The sequence below is a fragment of the Vespa crabro genome, chromosome 1 (assembly GCF_910589235.1).
Source record: "Vespa crabro chromosome 1, iyVesCrab1.2, whole genome shotgun sequence".
Taxonomy (NCBI): Eukaryota; Metazoa; Arthropoda; class Insecta; order Hymenoptera; family Vespidae; genus Vespa; species Vespa crabro.
Genome location: NC_060955.1, coordinates 7,840,606 through 7,857,562, shown reverse-complemented (window position 1 = coordinate 7,857,562; position 16,957 = coordinate 7,840,606). Strand labels below are relative to the sequence as shown.

General features: G+C 28.7%; 3 protein-coding genes across 7 annotated transcripts; 1 reads left to right on the top strand and 2 right to left on the bottom strand.

Annotated features, from left to right (window-relative positions):
- Nucleotide 1: 1 nt before the first annotated feature.
- LOC124423897 (26S proteasome regulatory subunit 7) lies at nt 2-2,024 on the bottom strand. The gene is made up of 6 exons (XM_046962232.1): nt 1,819-2,024; nt 1,697-1,734; nt 1,029-1,511; nt 788-952; nt 538-704; nt 2-457 (listed from the first exon to the last, which is right to left on the bottom strand). Exons 1-6 carry the CDS (start codon nt 1,889-1,891, stop codon nt 79-81), a joined length of 1,305 nt encoding a protein of 434 aa, XP_046818188.1. The 5' UTR covers nt 1,892-2,024; the 3' UTR covers nt 2-78.
- Nucleotides 2,025-2,168: 144 nt separating this feature from the next.
- Nucleotides 2,169-3,194, top strand: LOC124423899. The gene is made up of 2 exons (XM_046962246.1): nt 2,169-2,796; nt 2,869-3,194. The coding sequence occupies exons 1-2, from the start codon at nt 2,254-2,256 to the stop codon at nt 3,031-3,033; spliced, it is 708 nt and encodes a 235-aa protein (XP_046818202.1). The 5' UTR covers nt 2,169-2,253; the 3' UTR covers nt 3,034-3,194.
- Nucleotides 3,195-3,392: 198 nt separating this feature from the next.
- Nucleotides 3,393-16,314, bottom strand: LOC124423860 (spondin-1). Of its 5 annotated transcripts, none has more exons than XM_046962187.1 (17): nt 15,981-16,314; nt 11,069-11,270; nt 9,390-9,633; nt 8,449-8,635; nt 7,993-8,157; nt 7,782-7,905; nt 7,571-7,701; nt 6,909-7,134; nt 6,194-6,362; nt 5,690-6,035; nt 4,987-5,200; nt 4,709-4,879; nt 4,459-4,593; nt 4,003-4,157; nt 3,840-3,918; nt 3,673-3,713; nt 3,393-3,588 (listed from the first exon to the last, which is right to left on the bottom strand). In XM_046962187.1, the coding sequence occupies exons 1-17, from the start codon at nt 15,981-15,983 to the stop codon at nt 3,580-3,582; spliced, it is 2,601 nt and encodes an 866-aa protein (XP_046818143.1). In that variant the 5' UTR covers nt 15,984-16,314; the 3' UTR covers nt 3,393-3,579. The 5 variants fall into 5 exon arrangements, with proteins under 5 accessions (XP_046818143.1, XP_046818109.1, XP_046818126.1 ...); XM_046962153.1 differs by having other exon boundaries at nt 3,684-3,713; XM_046962170.1 differs by having other exon boundaries at nt 3,684-3,713; nt 5,804-6,035.
- Between the last annotated feature and the right edge of the window lie 643 nt (nt 16,315-16,957).

Here is a 16,957-nt window from a genome sequence, read left to right as displayed (position 1 = left end):
CTTTTTCAATATTATATTATTTTATTATCCAGTACTTTTATCAAGAAATTCCTATGTATTTCATTATAATAAATGTAGTTAATTATAAGTCATATATTTAGGAGTAGCAGAGAATTTAGCATAGGACTTAATAACTTTGTTCACAGCTTCGAGAAAATCTTTTTCTGTTGCTACTTTGCGACGTGCACGAATTGCAAACATTCCAGCTTCCGTACATACTGACCGTATTTCAGCTCCTGTGCTATTAGGACATAAACGAGCAAGTAACTCAAATCTAATATCCCTTTCAACGCTCATTGAACGCGCATGAATTTTAAAAATATGAGTTCGACCCTCAAGGTCCGGTAAACCAAACTCAACTTTCCTATCCAAACGTCCTGGCCGCATTAATGCTGGATCTAACGTATCTGGTCGATTAGTTGCCATTAAAACTTTGATATTACCTCGAGGATCAAAGCTGAAATGAATATATGATCGTAATTATATATTATGAAAATCGTTACTTTCCTATACAATATACTTAAGATAAAATCTTACCCATCTAATTGATTAATCAATTCTAACATCGTTCTTTGTACTTCATTATCACCACCAGCTCCATCGTCAAAACGAGCACCACCAATGGCATCAATTTCATCAAAAAATATTAAACAAGCTTTTTTACTACGTGCCATTTCAAATAATTCTCTTACCATTCTTGCACCCTGAATTCCAGAATATAAATAATCATATTACTAACATAATTAATTACAATCTATTGTACTATATTTTCTAAATATTTACATACTTCTCCAACATATTTTTGAACTAATTCTGAACCAATAACACGTATAAAACAGGCATCTGTTCTATTGGCCACTGCTCTTGCACATAATGTTTTACCAGTTCCAGGTGGTCCAAACAGTAATACACCTTTAGGAGGTTCAATACCTAAGTTGACAAATTTTTCTGGCTGTAAATAAATGAACAATGTAAATGTGACAATACTTTAGCAAAGTATATACTGTTAATTAAATTTACATACTAACATGAAGTAAGGGTGTTTCTACCACTTCTCTCAACTTCTCTATTTGTTCTTTACAACCACCTACATCGCTATACGTTACATCTGGCTTTTCCTCTACTTGCATCATGGTAACAGTTGGATCTATCTTAGGTGGTAATGGGATATGAATTTGATACTTATTACGATCTACTCCAACTCTCATGCCTTCTTCTATATCCGTTGGTGCTACTGTATCTGCCAAGTCGACTACAAACTTAGCAAATTGCTTCACATTTATAATATACTTTGGATCATCAGAGTCAGCATTAATAATTTTGGTACAACGAGCAACTTGTAAAGGTTGCTCATTTTGAAGAGTTTGTTTGTCTGCTGCTAAATCCCAAAGAGCTGGAGGTGCTAAACCTGTGTCTGATTCTTTAATTCCTGTTAATTCATTTACACGCTTGATTATAGTTTGTATATCTTCTTCAACTGCCTTTATACTCTTCGTATATTGACCTTGACCCTATATAAAACACATAATTGTTATATCGATTCTATTACAGAAGTATTAAATACAAAGAAGTTTTGATAAATGTATATCATAAATGAAATAACGAAGAGCTAAGGAAGAAAAAATCTAAGGATCATCGTTTTTGTAGTGACAAACAATATAATAAAACAGGTTATTTTCTCTATATTATAACTTACATATGTTTTTAGTAACGCGATATCAGCTTCATCAAGAGCTGAAATCAAAGAATAAAACATATTATACAAATACAGAAGAAAAATAATAACTTCAAAAAAGAAACAATTTCACTTCAATTTACACTTAATTTCCTTCTCTTCTTTTTCATCCTCCGTTTTTACTTTACGCATATCTTCTCCTAAATGGTCCGGCATTTTTTATATATTTATTGAAATAACTTATTTCGATTATATAAAAGCTTTAACATACAATAATAATGCAATAATTAGTTGACGCTAATCACGTTTTAGGTTATAGCTCCGACAGATTACAAGCAAAAATTGGTAGTCGTTATTCGAACATAACGTTTACCAAAAGATAAATGTTCCTAGTAATATCTGATAAGAGATTGGTCAAATATAAGCCAATTCGATTTGAGGAATAATAGAAGATTTTTTTTTAATATATTCTGGTGAAATTTTGATGTATTTTCGTCAAATTGTAGAAGTCACAAGTTATTTATTTTTTACTTCTTTAGGTTAATATATAAGTGATAATAACAATTAATAAAATCTAAATGGCTTTAATATCCTGGTTAAAAGTATTAAAAGTGAAACCTTTGCTACAATTTGATTGTCATTTATCAAATTTATTAAATAGTACTTATAAGCAGCAAAAGTTAAGAAGAAACCCAAATATTTTATGTTATAGTGTTCACATTTCTAACAAAAAAAAAAATAAAGACAATGTATCAAAAGAACAAGTGAATACAGTTAATGAATCTAAAATAACACTTTTATTACCAAACAATTCTATGATGGTTACGTATTTAAAGGATGCCAAAAAACTTGCAAAGCATAAAAATTTAGAATTAACAAAAGTAGAAGATGAACAAAAAAATTTATCTAGAGATACATACAAACTCATACAACCAGGTGAAAGATTCTTAGAAACAAAAGATAATGATAAAGAAAATGGTAAAATTAAAACAATGAAGCAAATACAGATATCTAGTAGAATTTCTATACATGATCTCAATATAAAATTAAAAAACATCAATAAATTATTAAGTAAAAATTATAAGATCAAACTTATCGTTAACCATAATTCAGAGACACATGTATGTTACAGCTTGCTTCATATAAATCGATATGTTTGTCTGTTTATGAACTTATTTTATTTTAATTTATAGGATAAAGTATTGAAATATGCAGAATTTAATATAAAACAGCATGGAACAATACAAAAAACTGTAAAATCATTGTGTACAACACTTACAATTACTCCTATTTTAAATGGGGATAGCAATGAGAATCCACATGATGTAAATGTAAATATAGAAAAAAAAAATGATTAATGAACTTTAAATTTATATAATAAATAGAATTATTTATCGATATAGTAATTGTAAATATAAGTATGAATCTATTTATAGTGCAAGAATAAAGTATGTAAAAAAGTGATAATATAAAAAAATATTATAACATACTTTAAATAAAAATATTATATTCAAATTTACAAAATGATCTGTTTTATGATAAATATATTATATTGTTGTGCTGTAAAGTATTTCCTGGTACTATATATTTGTTATAGTTTTTGTTTTTAAGGACTTGTTCATTCAATATTTTTAACTATAAAATAATGCCACGGTTTAAATTAAATAAGATGCAATAGATATCAGCTAAAAATCAACTTTTTTGATAGTTCCACAAATAACTGAGTGAAAATATTTATTACGGACATTCTAATGTAGTACAGTTTCTAAATTCTACAAGTGTAGAACAATGTCTACCATTTGGACCACGAGGTTGAACTTTAACACTCCTTATTCTTTGTTGCGATGCATTTCTACAAGTTCCTCTGCAACGTGTCCATGCTGACCAAGGTGTCATTTTACAGTCTACTGAAACTAGAAAAATAAAAGTTAAAAGAAAAGAATAGATTATTGGAAATATTATTTGCTATCAACTAATTTATTTAATATTACACTTACATTGTACTTACTTTCGGTTCCTGTTCTGTTATCTTGTTTTGCTGTGAATAATAAGTTAATATTTAAATTAATTGTAAATTCTAAATTATATTCGTAAATGTTGTAATCATTTTGAATATCCATTAAATAGATGAACATTTTGAAATGAAAAAAAAAAAAAAACTTACAACACGGAGGTATTTTACGGCATTTTCTTTTCCGAAGCAATTTTCGAGGACAACTTTTACCCCCATATTTAGCTGGCGTCTGTAAAGATAATTTCGAAAATTGTATAATTAATTATGCACATGTTCCATTTTATAAGATTATTTTATAACGATAAATAATTACAATAATCGTTCGCGTACTAATGGTTAAACCACGACAACCCACGCAAGGGGACCATGTGCCCCATTCTGATACATTGCAATCTATTTGCTGTTTGATCACTTCTGACAATTCTGTCACTTGATTTCCAGCCTGAAGACCTTTGAACTGCAACGATTCTATAAATCAATTAAAAGATTCTAATAAACTATATTTATAAAAAAATAAATTTCCTTATAACAAATTTTTCATTCTTGATCTATATTAAGATTAAACTTGACAATTTAAAGTAAAAAGATCCAAAAATTGCAAGAAATAATAAAACTATATATCAAGTATTGGATGTGTAATTAAAAAAAAAAAAAAAAAGAAGGAGGAATCTATAGGAATATAAAAGTATAAACAATGTAATTTTTTGATAGAATAAAATTATTACAAAAAGCAATGTTCAAAAGTGACTGGATATATTTTTGAATATACCCGACGTGTCACCAAATTGTGCTCGTTTTGTCTTTCTCCTGTGTTGTTCTTGAATAGGTATATGATAACTGAGCACACTGCTGAGGGATACTTTAAAATTTTTCATAAGAGCCGACAAATTAGCCTTTAATTCTCCTTGTTTCGTTCGATCAGCGTGCACAGAAGAAAAGATATTTTTTTCTCACGTTAATATATAAGAAAAGTATTGATACTTTTTTTATATTTTAACAGGCCACATGAGATCACTTACTTTGATAATTTCCACAAACAGTATAGCAATCTTCCTTAGTTGGAAAGTTATTTCGATTTCCTTCACATCCCGTGTATTTAAAATGATGACATTGGCGATCGTGTTTATTAAAGTAAACTCGTAAAACATTCCCACGACATTTTCCTTCCATTTTTGGTTCGCTACATATTTCTAATAATAAATATGAAAAGAAATATGTAATATTTTTTCTTTTTTTACACAAGATGAGTTAAATTAATACATTCAGAGTTACTTTAAATCGACAAGCATATATTTACTCGCTGCTTCTTCTTTAGAAAAATCACAAGATTCTATCTCAGCTACACAGGAAATTTCTTCTTGTCTACATTCTCCCATGCTTAGATCATCTTGTTCTTCCGCGTGACTCCAACGTTTTTTGTCGAGTCTTGATCTTAGCTTTACACCTGGTCCACAACTGGAACTGCAGGGAGACCACATGGACCATTCCGTATAACGATCAGATGGACACTTCTGCAAATGGAATTTTTTAATCTACGAACATTTTATTAATATTTTTATAAAGATTTGAATCCTGAAATCAATCCTTAAAACATGAAAGCACGTCTTGTAATATATTTTCGCAAAGGAGATCATTTATTTTAATTAATCAATAATTTTTTTATCCGTTTCTGGACATGCCATAAGAAAAGATTCCTCGAAGGACAAATTGGTGTAATACGAAGAGCATAGTTATGATGAAAATATGATAAGAATTGATTATAATTAGTTGACAGATAAAAAAATAACATACAAAATAATGCAAATGCAAGGATTTGCGACAAATGGTGCAGGTATAATCAGATAATTATATGAAGAATTATTATTGATGATATCTTGTTAGTAAAAGGAAGATGCGTAGTAAATGATCGTAACGTTATTGAACGTCATGATACTCTAAAAATATTTTTTATTTTCTTTCTATAGTTTCTTTTCAATGAGCGAAACTTGAAACTTTCGTACCTGCGACCATTTCTCGATTACCTCTACTTCCGAGTCATCACCCTCATAAGACAAATTGATTTCCTCGTCCTTCTTCGTGTTCTCGTCGTTTTCTTCAATCAATCGATTTCTTACCTCATCTCCATCTTCACCTGAACAAGGTTCAGTATCACATTCGGTGGTCTGTTCCAATTCCGGACCATTTGAAATATTTCTGCATTGCTTTCGGTATTGTTTGTGTTTGAAATTACGTGAACGTGACTTTACTGCTTGGCCACAAGTCGCTGAACAAGAACTCCATTCGCTCCAGTTCGTTAGGACACACATTTCGGTATCTAAGATGCCAGAATTTTGTCCGGAATTTCCGCTATAAACAATTTTAGAAATTTCATAACAATTTTTCTTTGACATATTCTAAAAAAAATGTTGGTTTTTTTTTATTTTTTTTGTTATTTTCTTTATTTTATTATTATTATTATTTCTTTTCGTAGAAAGTCAATTTTAATGTTCTTTGTTTAATGTTACCATTGTAAATGTTCACCATAACAGGTTGTCCTATCTGTTAGCGAGATGTTACATTTGTTAATGATAGCAGCAGTCTCATTGTGATAACGTCGTTGTCTCAGTTTATTACCCTTCCCACATGTCACTCCACATTCACTCCAGTCACTCCAAGAAGTTACCCTGCAGGACTCTGCGAATTAATGAGATTTTCGTAACTAATTAGTTTACGCTGTTAGTACGATTTACACGAACATTCAATTCTCTATTTTGAAGCCGTAAAGAGCATATAGTCACTACAGACAAATGAATTTGGAGAACAAATGAATAAAATAATATTCTATAAAATAATATTTTATAAAAATGGATAAAAGAACATTTTATCCATTTAAAGTATTTGTATGATTTTAAATAAAAAAAAGAAGAAGAAGAAAAGGATTTTAAAGGTTTTTCTATAGGATAAAAAATTCAATGAAGATTACCGGATTAAAGCTTATAGTTTACCTTGTTTAGTTAAAATCCATTATTACTTTGAATGCTTAAGGATTTTCCAAAACTATTAAACGAGCTAAATAGAGCACAGTATTTTCCCTTATTTAACTTTTATCTCAAAGATGTGAATTATTTTATTAAGTTCATTTATCAAATTTATTCAGTTCATACATATCAATGAAAATAAGGTGCTCCTGATACTCAGAAAAAAACATAAAATCTACTAAAGAAAAAAAGCAATACTTGCTATATTCATGACTTTTTGGAGGATTGTTCATTACACCTGAGTCGATGAACTTTGACGAAAGATTATTGCAAGTTTTCTCGTACAGTCTCTGGCGATTCAGGTAAAGCTTAGCGAGTGGTTTCATGTCTAGACCAGATGGATCGTAAAATGGAGACCTCGAATCATTTGGATAGTTCGATGTAATACGTCGAATCCGTTCCTGCGGCTCCGTCGGTGAGTTTGGAGACTGTGAAGCAACCATCTCATCGATCGTGCAGTAGCAGATGCATGTATGTATGTATGTATGTATGTATGTATGTATGTGCATTTGTATATAGTAATTCTCTACTCTGATTTCTTATCAATTCAGTTTTAATTTAAATAGGCTATTTTTAAAATTGTTTATCTTTCTACTAAATCAATTTCAAAATTTATAACTTTGAATTTCAGTTGTATTATTAAAATTATATCGTTGATCTTATATTAGAATTTCATATTTCATGAAAGTTCAAAATTAAATAGTCTATCTTTTACTAAAAATTATGTCCTTCGTGTTTTCTTTCCTATAATGATTATTTTTATTCTGATCATAACATGTAAGTTTCTTTCTTTCTTTCTCTCTCTCTCTCTCTCTCTCTCTCTCTCTCTCTCTCTCTCTCTCTCTCTCTCTCTCTCTTTCTCACCAGATATGTTATCCCATCATCAGTGCCTGCGTCGTACGGATACAAATTCAATTCCTTATACTCGATCCAAGAACAATTTTCCAAACACAATTCCAATCCAGATACACCAACTATCCAATCGGGAGATGGATCTATAGAAACGTTTAAACAAGAGTATTACGATGGTATCTAATAAATAAAGAGACAATTTTCGTTTGAAAGTTGATTGTACCAATCATGGACACTAGAGACATCAAATGATGTTTGCGATCTACACGAAATACCGCAAAAGTTCGACCCGTCACATTAGGATAACTGATACCTCGAGCTTTTATTATAGTCCTGATGTGCTCACTCTATAAAAAAAAATAAAAAAAAAAGATAATAAAATAACAAAAATGAAATAGACAAATTAAATAAAAATTTACATTAACTCATCGTACTTGATTCTTTAATTCGGATTCCAATCTTCTCGTTGATCCAAGCTCAGCTACTTGTTTCAAACCGATACTGGCTATTCCGTCGTATACCCAGAATCGATAGTCGACCGTGTGTGATGCGCCGATTACGTCGGAAAATCGGATGAGCCAGCCTTTGCTTGGAAAATCCTAAAGAGAACGAATAGATATCTTATCTTTTACTCGTAAATTTGAATAAGCGAAGTCTCTTTTCTTAGATCATCCGACGATCGTTTCGAGAGTTTTACAAAAACCAGAAGAATACAATAACATGGTTTGTATTTTACAAGTAAGATAAAGAGAAAAAGAAGTTTGAGAGTAGGAAATTATAAAAAATAAAGATAAAAAAAAACGAGGCAGATGGCAGATGGGAAATTTGTTTTAATTAAACATACTCGCTAGTCGGATATAGATTTCTTTCTTAATGTTCAATCTACATGCCTTTGGATGTGTATTTCTAGACCAGAGCCCTTCGAAAGTAACTTCGTACTTGGCCTCATTACAAGCACAACATTTGTCCAGTACTAGACCCTCATTGTCAGCTTCTGCCTTTATATCTTGACATATGTTCAGAACCAAATTCGAATCGTCCATGTACCATGTGTCTGGTGTTTCCAGAATAGTTGCTCTGTGCTCGAAGAAAAGTAAAAGAAGAAAAGTCTGTGTTATTGTATTAGTATTATGTTACGATTTAGGAAGATATTTATTTTACTTTTTTAGATACTTTTTTATGGTATTGTATATATATGTTTATTAATTTAAGTACTATAAGTATACATATGTATGTAATACGTACTATAAGTATTATAAGTATATATACATATACAATATATATAGAAGTATATATACATATACATTCTATATATAAGTATATATATATAATACACACATATAATAAGTATTATATAATTATAATAACTACATATGTATATACAGTAGGATTATATACTTATAATAGCTATTATATAACTGTACATATATAAAATACATATAATAAATATTATAAAATGATAATAAGTACTTACATGCCTATTATAAGTATAGACATATTATTTACATTAGGATAATATTATAGGATAAAATGATAAACTTACTATTTTAATAAAAGAAAAAAAGTACAAAAGTAGGGAAAATAATAATATTCATGCAATGAATATATTCAATCAAATAATACCAAGAAATATAAATTCATGATTATATATTAATCTAATGAAGCAGCATAGCATAAAACTTTAAGCGAATAATTATTCTAATTGATTTCAATTAATTTGTTACTTTTTTCCATTCGAATTTTCATTTGAATAATTATTCACGAAAACGCTTGTATTTCATTTCTAGATCATCTCTTTTTCCCACAGATTGTTAACTTAGTGTCCCTTCACCTGATAAGTATGCAACCGCTACCTTCGGAAGGGCTGGTCCACGCGACGGAAACTTGCTCCTTTGGAACTTCTGATATTTCGACGACAGCATTGGCACATTGATCGGCAAATTTACTGATTGATTCGTCCATGATATCGAAAACACCGATATTCATAATCTCGCTATCATTTTTCATATCGGCGGATATTAAAAATCTCGTGAATTTTCGAGGTGTCGGTCCTGGACTTTCGGACTTTATCGTAACTAAATCGAAATATTGTATTTATTATTTTTTGATGACAATTATAACGTACAAAAGATCATTTTATTTTGTTTTCTTTTATTTTTCTTTTTCTTTCTTTTATTTATTTATTTTACTTTTTCTTTTCTTTTTTTAACAAAATCGAGTGAAACACCAACGCATTGCATCAGAAAGCAACAATGACTCATGACCCTTGACCACGTTCCCTCACGATCATTCCCATAACCTTGAATTATAGAAATTAATCGTAAAAACGCAGTTAAATGAAACCTTCGTCGGCGCGTCGAGTTTCTCACGCGTTGCGATGCTATTTTTCTTTTTTCTTCCTTTTTTTTCTTTAGTTTAATTAACATAAAACGTCAGAAGCGTATTTTAATTAATCTGTAAGTAGATGTTAATTTTAACTTATCTTAAATTGACCGGCAAGCTTTTTGAATGATCCGAGAGAAAAAGAGATAAAAAGAGATTTTATTTCTCCCTAAACATCCGTTTAGGATGAAAAAGGATTTTTACGTAGTAGCAAGTATTGCTCTCATCGATCATGAGATATTTTAATGAATATTATCTTCTTGCATCTATGAAGAAGGGGATAAAAGTAGACGGTTGATTTAAGCAGTCGAAAAGCCAGTCGCCTCTATAAAGCTCCTAGCTTCTCTTATTGCGATATGAAAGATCTTTAAGACCCGAATAATGATTTGATATATTACAATTCACTCTTCTTACAATTTTGCATTAATACATTACGGATTCATGATGTCTTTTTTGTAAATCTTTGTGAAACATTATTCTTTAAAATTGATTTGAAATTTTAAAATTTCAAATAAATATACAATTTAAATTAAAATGGCTTAATATTTTAGATTTAAAAATGAATTATTCAATATAAATTAAAATTAGTTCGATATTTTAGATATTAAAATAAATACAATTTAAATTTTAAAAATGATTTAACATTTAATTTTTTTTTTTTTTTCTATTAAAATATCTAATTTTATATTTAATTATTAATTAATCAGACGTTACTTTTAAATATCTTTAACCTTTTTTCCTATGTAATGTCATATAATTTAGAAGTTATGTAGTTATTTATTTGATTTTGTCGATACAAAAATAATTGTTTATTTATATTCGAAGAGTATAAATCATATTTAGTGCAATATTATAAGTTTCACGTGTGTTAACTATGTAATATATTTTTAAAGATAAAAATAAAATTGAATTATTAAGGGTTCAACTTTATACGACATTGTATCCATATTTATAGTAACAGGAATTTGATATTTCATGAGGTAACATAAAGAAGGGCGTTTGTAAAATAAAATCGAATCGATATTAATTTCCGGTATTTCGCTCAAGAATATTCGAACAGAGGTCGTACAGAGAAAAAAGAAAGAAAAAGAAAAAAGAATGAATCGATGTATCGATGTCAAATTTTACCTGTGTATTTGGTATCCGGCATATATGCATATACGGTATCGGATCGATTGTAAAGCGTCATGAAGAAGGAATATTTTTCCTTGGCTTCGGAACGTGGCCTCGTGGTACCATCTATTACCCTGTTACATCTCACTGAATAACTGCTATGCGTTATAGCGAAAAGCAGTAAAATGTAGTAAAGAATTCGTCCTGGTAATATTTCCTGCAAATGATAACGATGTGATATCGATGAGAGAGAGAGAGAGAGAGAGAGAGAGAGAGAGAGAGAGAGAGAGAAAGACGAAATAAAATACGATTAATTGAAAATTCTCATCAACACTGAATAGTTTTGAATACAAATGTTATATATACATATATAAATCGCACATTCGTTAAAATTGAGACCCGAAAAAAATCTCATAGAGAGATGACGATTTTGTTCAAACTTCCAATCGAACGTTGAACGATAGCGTTTCCGATAAAAGTTTTAGTATAATTTGTAAAAGAAAAATCCGTGGATAACATATCGGTACGATATCGATTATCGAAGAAGGAAACGTATTTCGAAGGATGAAGAAGAAAAAGAAGGAAAAAGAAAGAAATGAAAAAATAAAAGCCGAGCGAACGAATTTAAATTTGCGATAATGACATTGGTTGCTGCTACGTTCGATGTGAATTCGCATGTATTACAAAAGCGAAGGATTAAAAGTGACAAAATAGAGGAAATATATAGGATATGAAAGATATAAATGGATAAGCGGATGAAAAATAATATAGAAAATGGATAGAAGTTATGGCGTAGATATCGATTGCCTGAGAACGAAAGATTTTAAAGAGATTTTTTATTTCTCTATTTTTTTTTTTCTTTATTTTATTTTATTTTAATAGATTCGACAGAAATGAACTACATTAAATGCGATTTTGGTGATGAATCGATCGAAAAAGAATTTATTTCATTTATCAAGAACAGATTTGGATAGTAATTAATTGTTTTGCAATCATTTTTGTAATCAATTATTAAATATTATTGTAGTAATTGTAATCATTAATCAATTAATCATTGTTTATATAAATCAGTAATCATAATTTTTTTTATAATCTGTAATAATAAATTGATCATTTCTAAATCATTCAATGATCAATTTATATTTTATTATGATTAGTAATGTGAATTTATACATTGAAAATTAAACAATATGCCCTATGTTTATGTTTATAAATTTCTTCATATTTCTTTACTTTCTTTATTAATTGCTTAGTGCTATGCGATTTAATAGAATTTAAATTATTATTGATTAATATATGTAATATGAAAATATTAAATTTCATTTGTCAACAATAACGAGATTTAAATATACTCGACCAATATCCATAGTGATAAAAAACTTTTTATTTCATATAACACACTGAAATCATATAAATTATTAGATAAAATGTTTGAGATAATTATTAAAAGCTAACTATTATTTATGTGCAGACGCATATCAAAGTAAATATGAAATGTATTTTTGTTATTACAAATTAAATTACTGATTCAATTGTAAAAAAAATTTAAATAGTTACGTCATTTCATAAGTAAATAATCCGTAATTATTTTAATGAATAAAAGTTTTGCTCAACAGTGATTAAGAAGACGTTTGTTACGCTGATAATTATTAATATAGTTTAAATCATTTGAGATATTAAAAAACATGTTTTTCTCTTCGTATATTATTTTAAAAATTTTATTATTACATAAAAGAATTATTTTTCTAAAAAATAAGTATATTTACTTGTTTTCTGCTTTTCGTTATAGAAAAATAATTTTTAAATAATTCAAATCTAAATATTAAATTATTTCAGAACAAAAAATATATAACTTATATGAAATTGAATATATTAATTATGCTTTTCAAATCGATCATTTGAAAATTTTCGTCTTGCTTTTATCCAACAAAATTGATTTCATTCTAATTATCTCAATATCATTTAATCTTCACGACCTTACTAGTGATATAATATGTTAATTTATTTATTGGAATATGCTCTTTGACTATCGATCCAAGCGTTGTATTCGATTTTTCATCAAATTAAAATGACTCATCATGGGAATTCGACTCGATTAAAAGCATATCCCCGAGAGAATAATTACAACAGAAGCGTAATCGCAATCTGGGAGAAATATATATATATATATATATATATATATATATATATATATATACACATATACATACATATATTTATATGTATGCATATATGTAAATCGATGACAATTTATTGTCCGAACATTTCCTATTCCTGAATTTGGGTTAATTAACGTTTGTTCTTCATCGTTGGAAATATAATCACTTTTGTGCTTTTTCTTTTTTCTCATCACTTTGTATAACGTTCATTCAAACAGTCGATGGAACAACGAGTAAACAAGAGTAAATAGAATTATATTCCACTCGAACTAACGGTAACTAAACGTATGCATATACATACGTACCGTATCTATACAACGAATCGTTTAACCGGCTGATTCCCATGATAGATTGATCGATATAAAATATATTTTCAATTACATCCATGTTAACATGAATAACGTAACATATGTGTGTGTATGTATGTGCGCGCGCGCGCGCGTGTGTGTGTGTGTGTTACGTTATTCATGTTAACAATATTCTTTTCTCAAAGTTCCTTTTCGTTTCTTGTTACCAGCCAAAAGGATCGATAACCTCTTTGCAAGACTCATTAAAGATGATCGCAATAGATATGCAGATTTAGGTTCGATAAAGATCCGTTAAGTAATTATCGTCGACAGAGTTTTTTATCGTCTCAAATTGTACCGCCGAGAGTTATATTTTTTTACATATTATAATAACGATATAAATGGCTCGTGTCGAAGCCGCAAACGTGCTGATCTTGTTTTCGATTTAGTCAGTCTGATAAACTCGTCAGGCAAAGATTTACCGACATTGAAAGTTTCGTTCGTAAAGAAAGTGAGAATTGAAAAACTTTAAATTACTTCGTCGGACATTTCGAAAATCTGTTGTTAGTTAAAGCTTTTTGATTTAATATATCATCTGTACATAATACGTAAAATACATACGCATATGTATAAATAGCTATATATATAGGTATATATATAAATATATAGGGATATATATAGATATATATAGGTATATATATAGGTATATAGATATAATACCTACATAATGAAAAGTTTGTATAGTACCGTTCGTTAAAACGTTTCCCGAACGAAAATAAATCCTCGAGCAGGAGCAATTTGTAGAAGAGATAAATCTGCATGCGACATGTCAGAGGGTTGATCGTGCTCGTTCATCGACTTTACGAAATAAACGTGCATATATCAAGCAAGTTAAAAGACGGGACTCGAAGCAATCGATTAGTTTTCTACGGTTTCCAAACCCGACGCTTGGAAATCCATTTAGTAGGGGCAGTACCTTGACTACATCAAACGTCGTTTGACTAAAATTCGCAACTTTTAACCAACAATCATCAGATTTATATATATTTTCAAAAATATCTAGATTTGTCGATTGAGCTCTATGCAAATTTTATGTGCTTGCCAAAAAGGCCATGAAAGATTCCTACGTAATAAATTTGATAAGTACATACATATGTGATATATTATATATATGTGTATATATTTATATATATATACATGTATATATATGTATATATATATATACATAAATATATGTGTATATACATACATATATATATATACATAAATATATGTGTATAAATATATGTGTATATACATACATATATATATATATATATATATATATATATATATATATATATACTTTTTCTTCTGTTTGATATAAACGTCCATTATTATTCTTCTCTGCAATATTTTTCTAAGGAAATATCCCCATAAAATTTTAATGTCCTACAATAGAAATGAACGAATAAAACTGAATTTTTTAATATCGGATCCAAGGAATTCTAATAAATTATATGATATTTTATCCTATATCTTCTTTTTCTTAACTCTTTAACTTTTGTATAAATGTTTTTTAAATTAAATATTAATTCTGAATAAATCGAGCCAAGAGTATGTTTAATAACAATTTATAATTACTCTTGTCTAATTAATTACTATCAGAAATGAAGAATACTATTATATCGGCCGTATGCACTTGTTTCTAAGTTCATTGTCAATATGCTTTTCTGATGACGGTCGTGATCATGACCTTAGATAGCGAAACCTTATTAGAATTATATGCGAAATCATGAAGTTTAAGGACTTCGATCGTGATGAGCGGAATATCGTTAAAAGATTTGTTCTTCATAAAAAATACTATATATATATATTTTTTTTTCTTCATAAAAAATGTTTATTAAATATAAAAATGAAATTGAGTGGAAATATTTTAGAAATTATAATTCTTAAACAATCCCGTAAATAAATAAATAAATATTTAACTTACAAAAAAATCAGAAATAAAAAGTTAGATTTGAATAGATAATAAAAATTATATAAAAAGATTACATACTAAAGTTACATAATAAAAAATTCTGTTTAATTTATTTAAAATAAAATTAGATAAATGAATTGTATATATGTACATATAAACAAACAAACAGATTAGTATTTCATCTAATTTCCTCGAAGAGAAAATTAATCAATTTTAATATCAATTGACATTCAATTTTTATACGAATAAAATACACATTTCTCGAAGACGACAATGAAGAAGAAGAAGAAGAAGAAGAAGAAAAAGAAGAAGAAGAAGAAGAAGATAATAACGAAGAAGAAGAAGAAAATAACGAAGAAGAAGAAGACACGAAGGAGCGAATACATTTCCGGGGGCTAGAAATGCCGGGCACAGTTCGAATACCTGCCTAATAATAACCGGAATCACATTAACAAAAGCAAATACATGTCCTCGTCTGGTCTCCGGCAGAAAACAGTGTAATATATGTAAATGTTACTCACCATGATAGAAAAGAAGAAAAAATAATGTCTCGTGCAACACCGGCAATCAAGCTAGTAAGCACGTAACGTCAAAATTCGATCTTCAATGAGTCGTTAATTTTTCTTTTTTTAAATTTCAAAAACTTTGTTTTCCTTTTTTAAAAAATTCAAGTATCGTCCTTTCTTTCTTTCTCTCTCGCTCTCTCTTCTTATCTCTTTGTTTTTAAACACGAGAAAAGACACAACAAAAGCACGAGCGAAAACACGAAACGCTCCGATCTCTTTGACTCTGACCGAGTGCACTAAATCTAACACGACTCACAAACGTTCTCGCTGATATACGCACGCGTGCGCAACTGACGGCAACGAAAACTCGACGGCACCGACGTCCCGAAGGGAATTTCTCCCCCAGAACGGTACATGAACCAGCCGCGTCAGCCTAACCAGACTGTGCTAGAACATTTTTTACAATTCGTAAACGCTTCTCCGTCGACGGTAATATATGCCTTTGTCCAGAAGACTCCACGGATTTTATTTTTAAACCGAAGATATGCCGATCATCGGCTCTGATCATTTGCCAACTCTACACCAAGTTATAATCACGAGGGGGCAGATGATTTATATATATATATATTTAATTTTGTTTCGAATATATAAATATATATATATATATATATATGTATATATTATATTATACATATATTTTATTATATTATATATATATTTTATTATATATATATATATATTATATATATGTATAAATATTTCTCGTTATATATTTTTTTTGTTATATATTTTATATAATGTATGTATATATATTTGAAACCATTTCATATATATATATATATATATATATATATATATATATATATATATATATATACATACAAAATCTATATAGATAATTATTTAGGAGTCTGCAATCATCTCCTCGAATAAAATTTACATCAAGTTTCATTACCACGATAAAATCGAAAAAGGATGCATTTTCAGGGTAA

Bases quoted from the DNA above. Each gene is read 5' to 3' on its own strand.
- LOC124423860 (XM_046962153.1), bottom strand. The intron at 8,158-8,448 runs GCATGTAGATTG...CGTTCTCTTTAG, and splicing joins CTAGAAATACACATCCAAAG to GATTTTCCAAGCAAAGGCTG. The intron at 7,702-7,781 runs GTACAATCAACT...ACGTTTCTATAG, and splicing joins GTCTCTAGTGTCCATGATTG to ATCCATCTCCCGATTGGATA.
- LOC124423897 (XM_046962232.1), bottom strand. From the start codon at position 1,891: ATGCCGGACCATTTAGGAGAAGATATGCGTAAAGTAAAAACGGAGGAT. The intron at 953-1,028 runs GTTAGTATGTAA...ATTTATTTACAG, and splicing joins TAGAAACACCCTTACTTCAT to CCAGAAAAATTTGTCAACTT. The intron at 458-537 runs GTAAGATTTTAT...TATTCATTTCAG, and splicing joins TTGATTAATCAATTAGATGG to CTTTGATCCTCGAGGTAATA.
- LOC124423899 (XM_046962246.1), top strand. From the start codon at position 2,254: ATGGCTTTAATATCCTGGTTAAAAGTATTAAAAGTGAAACCTTTGCTA. The intron at 2,797-2,868 runs GTATGTTACAGC...TTTAATTTATAG, and splicing joins ACCATAATTCAGAGACACAT to GATAAAGTATTGAAATATGC.